Source organism: Balaenoptera physalus, assembly GCF_965194825.1.
Source record: "Balaenoptera physalus genome assembly, chromosome: 3".
NCBI classification, from domain to species: Eukaryota; Metazoa; Chordata; class Mammalia; order Artiodactyla; family Balaenopteridae; genus Balaenoptera; species Balaenoptera physalus.
The window spans coordinates 60508249-60520584 of record NC_138890.1 but is presented as its reverse complement, the minus strand read 5'-3'; the positions used below and the strand labels follow the sequence as shown (position 1 = coordinate 60520584).

At 44.9% G+C, this 12336-nt stretch overlaps 1 protein-coding gene across 5 annotated transcripts in view; it reads right to left on the bottom strand.

Moving 5' to 3' along the window:
- Positions 1–10918, bottom strand: part of NRG2 (neuregulin 2) — a 180060-nt gene extending 169142 nt beyond the window's left edge. For 3 of the 5 annotated variants that reach the window (XR_014261656.1, XM_082454111.1, XM_082454113.1), the window contains exon 1: positions 9877–10917. Coding sequence is in view for 4 of the 5 variants with exons in the window: in XM_082454111.1 (XP_082310237.1) it covers positions 9877–10570 (694 nt within the window). In the remaining variant the exon portion in view is untranslated. Of the gene's footprint in view, positions 1–9876 lie in introns of all 5 variants that reach the window. The other 2 variants (XM_082454116.1, XM_082454112.1) reach the window with 2 other exon arrangements.
- Between the last annotated feature and the right edge of the window lie 1418 nt (positions 10919–12336).

The window sequence follows — 12336 nt, the reverse complement described above, 5'->3', positions numbered from 1 at the left end:
CTACCTGTTCCGTCCTGACTGGTAAATAAACTCTCTTCTCTAAAGTCATATAAATTTACTCCAGAGGAGAGCCATCAATTGGGTTGTGCTTGTGAAATTCATTACTGGCCTAAGCAACATGGTGAAGTGCTGTACTGAGATTTCATGTATGGCCACAGGCACCAGTGAAAGGAACCCTGACTCGCTGAAGCTGAGGGCCACAACCTTCTGCAAGGTTATGACTAGGGGCCCTTAGGAGCCCTGGGCTAGAAGAGAACTTCCTCTGGAGAGGCCCCTCCCATCCCCACCCAATAATTCAGCCACGGAGACATAGCAGAAAAATGCCTCATTTCAAGGCAATGACAAAAGAATGAACATACTAAAAGAGAGATGTGAAGAAATATTAGGTTTCTACTCCCTACCCTTTCAGAAGAAAAGAATGATCTAAGAACCAGTACTGGCTTCCAGAAGCCCCCAAGCTGCCTATAGGCAAAAAGGTACAACCACTCCTTATCTGTGATCTCAGCTTACTACAGAAGATGCCTGGTCATACCTCTTACCTCTTTAAGGTATTCAGCCTGAAGCATGAACAGGCCAGAGTAAGAGAGTCCAACTGACCATTCCAGTGAGAAACCAGAATGGGGAATAACCAAAAAGCTTGTATGGCAAGTGAAAATGGAGAATTTTGCAGAATGCGAACTAACTAAAAGACAGGAATGAAACACAAGCCAAAATATTGACATGTATGAGGAAAACCACCTAGAGATAATTCTAAAACTCAAGAACAGAAAATTACTTGCAAGAAAATGAAGAAACTATGGACTATCAAGAAAAAAAAAAAAAAACCTGAAACATAACTGAGAAGCAAAATTCTGCCCTTTATCTAAATGTCTGAAGACATTTTCCATGGTTGGTCTAGTCCTTAAGCCTGAGCTGTCATTTGAGGAATCTCGAAATTTGTCTAGGACAAAATGGTCTTTAGAGAAAGCAAAGGTCTCACTTTTCCCTTACTTGGCAATAGCCAGTAGTCAAATATTTACTGAAACATATTTTAAGTTTCAGGCCCCAAAGATCTTACAATCAGGTGAAGGAGCTAAGACACTGACCCATCAAAAGACAATTAACAGTGCATGGCATTAAATGATGTGTCATATAAGTGATACAGGCCATAAATACTAAAAGTCTAAGAATAAGAAAAAACAATACTTCCTAAGGTCAGGGATGTGTGACCAGTCCAGGATCTGAGGCGTAATAATACCCAACAAATATTTAGAGGAAGGACTCAAAGCAGAGTCTTTGTCCTATAAACATTTAAGGAGCAAAGTTTCATACTTCCAATGGGTACCACACATCAATTAATTAATTAAAATTAAACCCCACAAATTCCCAAAATGCCACCTGTTACATGCCCATACCTGTACCCCTCTGACCCTGGGCAGCCACCAGACCCATCCTAACCCAGTGCACAAACAAGGAAAGAGTATGAATAATTCAGTGTGAATCCACCCCCAACTCTGGAAACCCCCAAATCAAAGCAGGATGAGTCAGGGACCTTCTTTCTTTGAAAGAAGAAAGGATGCTTTCAGCCATTTTCCAGTGACTTTCAGCAACTCCTCCTAACAACAATACAATGTAAGATAAGACCTGCCGAAGTAAAAAAGCAGACCTGGCAGGACTCCAGAATGTGGACCCTTGGTTGACCCCACAAGCATGATGAAATTTTGAAATGGTCATTTTGAAGTTTGAGCCTTAGTCCTCCCATTTGTGAAACAGAAAAAAGCAGTTTCTATCTGTGGGCTTCTCAAAAAATTGACTAACACAGACTCATGGACACATCAAGATTTGTAGCCTACTTGGGACCTCCATAGGACCAGCATTCATACCCTGGACTCACATGGGCTTCCCTACAATTATACCACACACATAATACAGTTTTCAGTAAAAATTTCTCCCCTTGTCTGCCTCCAGTCCTCCAGAACTTAATATTTTCACTTACTAGTCTTCCTGCTCACATTGGTCTAAGTTAATAAGATTTTGTTAATAACACTTATTGAGCAGGTGCTGTATTAATTATTTTACATGCATTATCTCATTTAATACTCATAGCAATCCTATTAAGTGCTATAACTATCCCCATTTGTAGGAAACGAAGATACAGAAAGTAATTTGCCCAACATCACCCAGTTAGAACATGGTTTCCAAACCCAGGTTCATCTGGCTGTAGAGCACAAACTCTTAGTCATTATACTATATTTAGCAGACTTTTTTTTTTTTTTTAAAGGAAGAGCATCTATGAAAAACCTTCAGCTAACATCATACTTAATAGTGAAAGTCTAAATTCTTTCCCCCAAGGATGCTCATTTTCACTACTCTTATTCAACATTGTACTGGGCAGTTCCAGCCAGTGGAATAAGGCAAGAAAAAAATAAAGGCAATAAAGGCAAACAGATTAGAAAGGAAAAAGTAAAACTGTCTTTTTTTTCACTGACAATACAGTCATGTACATAGAAAAAAAATCCTTAAGAAATCTACCCCAAAAATGTTACTGAAATGAATAAGTGAATAACAAATACAGGATACAAAGCCAATATTTTAACAATTATCTTTCTATATACTAGCAATGAATAAGTGGAAAACAAAATTAAATAAAAATACCATTTACAAAAGCATCCAGAAAACAAGAAGTACTAAGGAATAAATTTAACAAAATATGTGACCCATTCACTGAAAACTACAACACGTTATTGAGCTGCTTTTAACTGAAGCCTTCAAATACTACTTACATAATTACAAATAAACTCATCAGTCTAGCACTCAAGATGGGTGGGAATATCATCCTAATTTACCCCTCTAGGACCTTTGCCCATTTGCTCCTTTCATCCTGGTTATTTTGTATACTACAAACATGTTCCTCGGCTACTGAGAATGCTGCTCTGTCTGCATGGAATTGATTTAATCAATCAGTTCATCTCTATCCCTAAACCACCTTTACCTCGTCTATCTCTGACTATTAGAATCCCATCTCAAACTGCTTCTCCAAGAAACTTTCTTTAATCCTCTAACTAGATCTTTCTTTCTTTTATGACTCTTCCCCTCCTCCCAAAAGCACTATGTTGGTATATCTTATGGCATTTGTCATACTCTAGATTGAATTCTGTTATATCTTTGTACTTCTAGATTGTAAGCTCCTTGGTGACAGGGACTGTCTGATGCAATTCTCCTAAAGTACCTAGTTCTTTACACAGAGCACATTTGTTGAAGCAAACATTTGAAAGATGGAAATGAAAGAAAGCTCTTTTAGTAATACAACCTCTGGGATACCAAATTGCATCACTGTCCCAATCAAATTAATGATGTCCTGACTTTCCCATGGTCGGACCAGGTATTTAGCCATGTGGTAACCTTCCTTTTATTTAATTCTGAGGAATGTTAGTTCAGCTTGGCTTCTGTTAGTTGGACCAATATCAAGATCAAGACCAAGTAAAACATCCCAGCCTAAAGGACAAAGACAGATCCTCAGTCTGTATAAACAGACGAGGGAGGGAAGGAGGAGAGGGAAGCCAATGTCCTAAGCACAAAGCAGGAAATCACTGAAGGAAAAAAAGAACCATTAAAGATTCTGCTTCCTAAGAGAGAATAAAAAGTAACCTGAACATCACATCTTGGGGGTCTGTGTTGCTAGTAGAATAAGGAAACTCTCTAGGATACCTGTGCCTCTGCTACTCTGGAAACATCTGCAAGGGCAAATGGAATGTTAACTACCTCCAGCCCCACCCCAGGAGGCAAGCAGCACAATCAGGTTCTGAGCTGAGGCACAGAGAAGAGCTACAGGCTCTGTCCCAGAGAAGGTCCCTGGAGAGGCTATTTGGATCTCACTGCATGTACAAAGCAGGAAGGGAATGTTACTGTAGAATGGAGCTTGCATGCCACACTCTGCCAGCAGCAACTAGCCAGAGCAAGAAGGCTCCTTAACTCAACCTCATTTCATAATTATCAAAAACATCACAGCTGATTAGCAGCAAATGATCTCAGTCAAGGGTGGAATCTCTGTCTTTTGACCCCAGATTGGCAAAAGCTTCCCAGCTCTTTGCCTGGGTACAGCATGTCCTCTTTCATGTCATCCTAAAGCCTTTTAATCATCCTCCAGGTTTGCTTCAGTTCCTACAGGCTTGCTTGAAACATCACTCACCAAGATTCATTTGTGTGTACTGTTGTTTTTAAAGGAATCTACTTGAATTTCACATAAGACAGTCATTTTTTCAAACGTCATAATTTAGCACATCCACTGCTCAATTCATCTACTTTTCTCAGTTTTCTAAAGATATATCATCTCTTGAAATTCACAAACTGGGTTTATCTCTATGTACAAATTCCAATAAGTAAGTGGGGAGGGTTAACTCACGGGAAACAAGTAAGACAAAAATCCCCATTTCACACACATCCATCCAAACTCAAAATTTGGAGGGAAATTTCTTTTACCTTTGATGTAAATTATACTAACAACACTTCAGACCCTGAAAAGAAAGACCCAAGAACGAGTGTCAAAGACTGCACAGGGGAAACTTCATTGATAGTGAGATCATTCCTTTTCCAAATCAATGTTCAAAATTGCCATATGCCGCTAAACCAACAGGCTTTAGAGGGTTAAGACGTCCCACTGTTTAGATTTGTGTATTTGCTTTCCCCTACTTGTCCAAATGGCAATTCCTTGACCCTCTGAAATTTTAACACTATGTTCAAATCAGTTACCTTAAACGTACTTCAAAATAGTATTCAAGTGGTTAATTCCCCCTGGAGTCATACCAGCTATACGTGAATATGATCAAAATCAACCTCTTCATCAGCAACTGGGGTCTTTGGTTTCTAAATGAGAATCAAAGCAATCATGCACTGTGGAGTTTTCTCTTCCCATATATGGGATCATGTGATTTCCCACATGGATGCTATTGTGAGATTACCTACCAAGAGTGTAAGCAGTGGGAACTGCTGTATGGGCAGAACTGCAGCCCTAAAGCTCAGTGACAAACCTTCGGTCTCTCCTTTGAGCATCCCAATTAAGACTCACAAAATTCACTGTCAGAAAACTTCTTAATGGCAAAGTATCTGAAAAATAAGTTGGTATTTTTATTCCTCACTCTAGGGTTATATTTGTAAGGTAGGATACTGGTTAAGATCTTGGATTAGGTTTAAATATATATATATATATATATATATACACACACACACTACTCGGGAAGAATTTACCATAATATTGGCTTAATGGCAAAATTAACGTTCTCCATCTGTTAAGAAAAAAAAAATGACTACTTTGAAAAACATTTTGCTTTTAGAGAAATACACATTTCAAGAATATGTTATAATTGCCTAAGAGCTGGGTAGCTGAGGACAGGGGTAAGAAGAAGACTTTCCACCGTTTATTCTCATGTACTTTCTAAGTTTTGAACCATATGAAAGTGTTACGTATTCAAAAATATAAATACAACTTTATAAAGGAAAAAATTAATGACATATTTGCTATTAGGAAATGAAATTAAAATGTCCTAGATAGGGACTTCCCTGGTGGCGCAGTGGTTAAGAATCCGCCTACCAATGCAGGGGACACGGGTTCGAGCCCTGGTGCGGGAAAGATCCCACATGCCGCGGAGGAACTAAGCCCATGCGCCGCAACTACTGAGCCTGCGCTCTAGAGCCCACGAGCCACAACTACCGAAGCCCGCGCGCGTGGAATCCATGCTCCACAACAAGAGAAGCCACCGCAACGAGAAGCCCGAGCACCACAACGTAGAGTAGCCCTCGCTCGCCGCAACTAGAGAAAGCCCGCGCAGCAACAGAGACCCAACGTAGCCAAACAAACAAACAAACAAAAAGTCCTAGATAATAGAAGATGGTTAAGAGCCTTGGGACCAAGAAGAAGTTAGTCACCTAGCTAGTTAATATAACACCCTCTCTAGCTCCCAAACCTTTTGTTAATTCAAGTTGATAGTTATCTTATTTTGTTTAAACATGGGGGGGGGGGTGTGATAACCTGCCTTCCAAAAAAAAAAAGAGGGTCTTCTCCAACAAGACCTAGATTCTCCACTGCTCAAATCCCATTAACACTAATCAGCACAATGATTAAGCACATTGTGGTTAAGTACTCTAGTTGATTACAACTCCTTCAGAAAAAAAGGTTCCCATAGCGACAGGTAAGGGCTATCATCGAACTCAGCTTTTCAGCACAGGACTTGGTGTCACAGATAGGAGAGTTAAGATTGTTTTAGTATTAATCTGGAGGCTTGCTTTTTGAACTTCACTTGACTTCATACATTCAAAAGACACTTATGAGAATCCCTCTGTAAGCCACGGGCAGTACCAAACATTGAAGGGCAGGAGAGCTAGGAGAAAGACCTCAAAGATAAGATATGGTTCCTGCCCCCAAGAATCCCAGTCTGCTGAGGAAAGCAGCCACTGAAAGAAATAATGACATTGTGATGGTAATTCTACCCCTAAATCTATAATCAAGCCTGTCCTCACCACTAGGACTGGTCAGTTTCTAATCTAGTTTCACTTTCCCATCTTCAAGCTGCAGCACAGCTGGGTTTCCAGCTGGCTGGGGAAGAAAAGATTCTTTAAATAAACAGCACTTTAAAAATATGCAGTGGCTTTTGCTATACTGAATTTTGTGAACCACCTTGCTCTAATATGTGAATCTGGGTGCCACATTAATTTAAAACTATCCTAAAGAACATAAAGTCCCCCAGGAATACACCTTTTCTAGCTTTAACAACAAAGTACACTATACGCTGGAAGAAAAAGGCAAATCATAAAGTCCCAAAGGAAGAATGATCTTTCTTTAAAAAAAAAAAGATATATATTGTGTCTATTCAATAAGGAAACAATTTAAAAACCATACACATATAGGAAAGCAAATGATAGAGTGTGATTAAACCAAAATATATGCAACCATCATTAAAAATGTAGGACTATTTGCAGAACAGGATGCTTTTATAGCATTGTACAGAGTTGCTAGTCCCTGAGAGTCCTTTTCAAATCTTTTTCCTGTTCTTTCCTCAGAAGGCACAGAAAACACCTCCAAGTATGTAATCTTCTGAGAAATGCAAAGATTTTACTCCACTCTTTACCACCAGAGGTAGTAATTTGGCATGAATGATACACATTAGATCTATAAAAATGCCCCTCTGGCAGATATTGCTATTCCAGAAGGACTTAACAGGCTACAAGTCAACATTTCATAGTTGTGGTAAAATTAGCCATTTATGAAGACCTTTATCTCTCTGTATGGTACCTTATCCCAAAGTCCTGGCCCACCAAAACACAGCTTTCTGGACAATCTCCCTAGGAACCATACCTCTCAGAACCCAGACAGGCTCAGAGCTGAAAATGGCTAAATAAAGTAACAATTTAACCACAGTTGCTCAATATAAAGGCCATGATGACAGTTTCCAGGTGCCAGTTTCCCTATTTTGCAATGGGCAGATCTGCTCCAAGGAGAAAATGTTCCCAATGACCCTGTGGCCCAGAGGGCTCTTTTTAGAGATAGAAAACAGAAAATAAATTTGTTAGTTATTTCCTGCTGAGCACAAGGAAGGTGTCGTGGTTAGTTAGGAAGATTTGTTTCCTTATTTAATATACCATTACTAGTGCATGTTTTCTTCAACCACATTGTAGAAAATAAGAAAATGCAGTTTATGCTCTTCTGTCATATTATCACCAGTTCCACAAGTTTCCTCTCACAAAAATGTCCTTTAATTTCTAATCCCCTTAGATAAAGCCCCCAAACTGACCTGTATCTATATACTATCAATTCAAAGCAAAAATTTTTGCACTCTAAAATGTTTACTCCCATATACTTTCCTGCCCCCTGATAATTTGTGATGTATGAGGGCCTTCTCGTTAGCAGTGATTGCAGTCCTAAATTTATCTTTTTGAGAACTATATTGCACATGCCATGTTCATAATATGAGATGACCACAACCTAAAAGCAGACTATATTTCTGAACCCCAGATCTTTCATGATCTCCACATTCAGCTATTAAGCTATTAAACACTCACTAAAACAAACAAGGTAGAATTGATGGAGGAAGGAGGAAAGGAGGAGGAAGACAGGGGACGATGACCATTGGGGCTCAGTGGACCAGACTAGGGATTATGTGGCAATGTGCACGATGCACATTCAGGAACAACTCACTGAAAACCAAAACAGAAGCTGTCCTTGGATAAGGTTCAATAAATGTTTTTACTATCTATTTCCCAGTGCACAATACAGTTCCACAGCTCCCCAAGGGATCTCAGACAAAATGCTTAACACAATAAAAAATTAGAAATTCTTAACTGGTCTCAATTTGTCATCATCAAACATTTCAGAGCATAAAACCAACATTAAAGAGTAGTCAACAATATTCCTCAGAACAATGTCAGAGAGATAAACTGCTGTTATCACCAAAGTTTCTTTCTTCTTATTAAGACACTGCAAGAGTCTTCTGATTAAAGTGATCACAGTTTAACATAATACCTAGATATACTCCCACCACTAAACTAAAATTCGTCTCCTGAAGGACAGGGGTGGGGAGGGGGCGGGGGACGTGGGGTAGAAGGGAAGCTTCCAAAAGTCAAAGGCATTGATCTAGAAAGATGAGGGCAGCAAAACTTCCTACAGGCTGTACACATTCTTTGCTACTCAAAGCCTATTTATACTACCCAGAATCTGTTGGTAAACTAGTAAACACACCAACTTCTATGACAGACCAGGACATCTGTCACAATTCAGTGATTACACAGCTCAGAGTCACACTGCAAACACCAAATCCAGCCTTTGGGGATAAAATGAAACCCCAATATGAATAAGCACAAGACAAGCTAACACCAAACACTCCAGTCTGGGGACAATTTGGTTCGAAATATCTTACTGAGAAGTAAGTACTGGATTCAGGGACAAGAAAAAAAAGATCTTAAACTGACATTTCTTTGACTTTTGATATTGGAGACCTCCATTCCCAGCTGCACAGATCTACAGATTTCAGTGTTTTGTTTCTAATCACCTGCATTCCTGTTCAGCACCCAACATCATGAAGATGAGATGTGCAGTCAACACATCCTGCTGGTGAGATGTCAGAGCTGAACTTACAGCATTCAGCAGAAGTTACTCTATTTCACCGTCATAACAATAAACAGACCTAGGAAGATCTCCCAGAAACAGCCAAAAGAGGTGTCTGCTCACTAGTCGTGGAGGTTAAGAGAGGACTGTGCTACCAGCTTAGCAAAGACAGGCAATCACGATGCAGAAAAAAACCCTGAGCCACATGGGGGACAGAAAACAGTAGCAGAAAAAGTCCCAACTCTGCCTCCGCCAGCGGTGTGGATGAGCTGAGCCGGGAGCCCAGGAGAGGAAGGAGGGGGCGGGGGCCATGATTCCCTAGGAGAACTTGTAAGCGGAGGCCTTCACAGCCTGGGAATCTGCCCAGCTGCTCCTGCAGACCCTGCCAGCCTGGGCAAGGCAGGCCCGTGGGAGCAGAGCGGGCAAGGCCTCCGAGGGTCACTCCTGACTCACTGAGCCTCAGGCCAGCAACACCAGGACCTCTCCGTTTTTCCTGCCGCTACTGGGCTATGATGGCAGCTTTCCAGCCCCACATGCCATACATCAGCCGCAGATCCCTGCTGGCACAGGCCAGCGCGTCCCCCCGCCCCCACCCCTGGCACACTTTGAGCCTGATCCTCCTTCTCCCCAGCCCAACACCCTCACCCACCATGCCAAACGCCCTGCACAGGGGCGGCCCCACCCCCCAGCGGCCGGCCGGGGCGCTGCCAGGCCTGGGCACCTGCAGCACCTCCCGCCCCACCCCCATTCTCCACCGCTTCGCCCCTCCCCCCTTTCTCTAGCAGAGGGAGGGGGCGACTCACCGCAGTCAGTGCACAGGATCTTGCCCACCTCTTTCTTGAGGTTTTTGCCGTTGGTGTCAAGAGGGGCAAAGGCTGTCTTAAAGACTAAGGGCTGCTCCGTGGGCTCCAGGAAAAAGATGTAGCGCTGGTTCCTTTCGAGCGGCGCACAGGAGCCCACGCTGATCACCTGCTCGCGCTGCAGTCCCCCGCTCCGGAGCGGCCACTTGTCCAGCACCTTCACCAGTGCCACCCGACCCGAGGCGGGTGGCTCACGGGTGCTGTTGGAGCTGGAGCCGCCGGCCGGGGCCAGCCCCTGTACCTTGCCCTCCACCACCACGGGTGCCTTGTACGCCTGGTCCTGCACCGACTTGAGGCTAGGCGAGTAGCAGGCGAGCGACACACCGAAGAGCAGCATAGAGAAGCCGGGGGCCGGGTCGCGCCTCATGCCGCCGGCGGCTGCGGCTCGCGAGCGGGCGGCGGCTCTCCGGGCTGCGGGGCTGCGGGGCTGCGGCTGTTGCGACGGCCGCGGCTCTGGGGGCGCAGCGGGACGAGAGATGCCGCTGTTGCTGTCGCTGCTGCTGCTCCTGCTGCTGCTGCTCTCGCCGCCGCTGCTGCCGCTGCTGCTCCTCTCGCTGCTGCTGCTGTCGCTGTAGCTGCTGCACCGAGCCTTCTCCAGTGGCGGCGGCGGCAGCGCTGAGCAGCAAACCTGCCGCATCTGGCCAGGCCATTTGGGGGGCTCCGCCGCTCCGCCGCCGCCGCCGCCTTGGGAGGGGAAACCAGAGCCCTCTGGAAAACCGGAAACAGCGTAACGTTAGCGCCTTGTAGCCCTCCACCGGCAGCCCGGGGAGGCGGCCCAGCTAGGGCAGGGGGCAGGCGGCAAGCGGGCCGCGATGCGCAGCGCGGAGGCGCGCAGCGCTCCCACCCTGCGCGCCAGGACCTGGAGGTGGATGCGGAGGATGGGACGTCCGCCCACTTGCTCTCTCGCGCCCCCTCTATCCCCGAACCGAGTGGGGAGCGCGGCTTCTGCAGGGGAAGCTTGGGACTGCGCTGCTTTAGTGCCCGGCTTCAGGGCCCGCAGGGAGGCGGGAGGAATCGTGCTACCCTTTGCTCTTGGGATTTATGGGCACGACAGTGGGGTAGTGCGTGAGCAGAGGGCGGAGTAGAGATAACAGATTCTGGCACCGTCCTATGAAGGGGGGAGTGGGACACAGGCTGTGCCCTGCCTTTGGACATCGGCTGTAGGAGCCAAGGAGATTGTCACGGCCCGGGTGACTGGCCAGCCTCCTGCCTCCTGGGGTTGTATATCCCCTTCCCTGGGAGGACCCTAGAGGCCAGCCCCTAATCGGGCCCACGTGTTTGGCCCTGCCACCGCCAGGTGAGCGCTGGAGATTCGAGTTAAGGTGGGGGAGGATCCCAGCCCCGTCTTTTGGGGGAGAGTTGGGGCTACATGGAGTCTTGCCTCGGCGATGAGGACACCTAACCCCGGGTGGTGGTTGAGAGAGGGTCCAGTCCCCAGGTCTCTGGGCTTTCTCCAGCAGCCAGGCGGGACCAGGTTACACGGTATACAACCTCATCTTCTTTTTAAAAAGCCTCTTCCTGAAGGAGATGGGGGCTTCTTGGGAGCCAACCTGAGAGCCAGAGCCGGTCAGGGCCAGAGCTGCCCCACAGGAAATGGTTTCTTTTTAAAAGTGTGCTGCTTGCAAAGAGGCAGGAGAGTTTGCTCCACTGCAGCCAGCATCTGATTTTTAAAAAGCGAGTTAGGGATCCATTCTCCTTCTATCAATAAGGATACAGGGAGTTTTTAAGACCCAGCTTATATCCCTGAAAGATATGGAGCTCAGGAATTCCAGTAAGGTCTTGGAGAATCTTATCCCTGACTGGGGACTGCAGGAAACTGGCCCGAGGATGTCTGACTTTGGCTAGGAATGCTATTCTGGAAAGGAAGGAGGGAGCTAGAGCTTTCCTCCTGGCTAAGAGACCCCCCAAACGTAACATATTCAAAGCCAACAGCATTATTTCTCCCACCCAACTCCAAATTCCATATAATCATTAATGGAACCGTTTTATACTTGGCCACCCAACCCGTTCGAGCAAGTCCCTCAGTCTCATTTTATTCTCCCTCATCCAACCAACCACCAAGTCCTTTGCCACTTCTTTTTTTAAAAAAATCCCCGATTTATCTAGCTCCTCTCCAACTCTGTGTGAATACCTGAGGTCCAAGTGCTCCTCACCTCTCACCTGGACCACCACAAAGCCTTCTCACTAGTCTCCACACCTTTCACCTCATCACCCTCCTCCAGTCCTACCACTGCCAGAGTGATCTTTCTAAAAATAAAATATAAATATGATTTGGCCATGCCACTGCTCTCAGGAGTAAAGTCCAAACTCTTCAGCATGGCTCTTCACGGGCCCCCTCTACTTAGCCAACTCCATCGTCTGGGAGCCAAGCCCCTACCCTAGCAGTCCTCAGCACATCATACT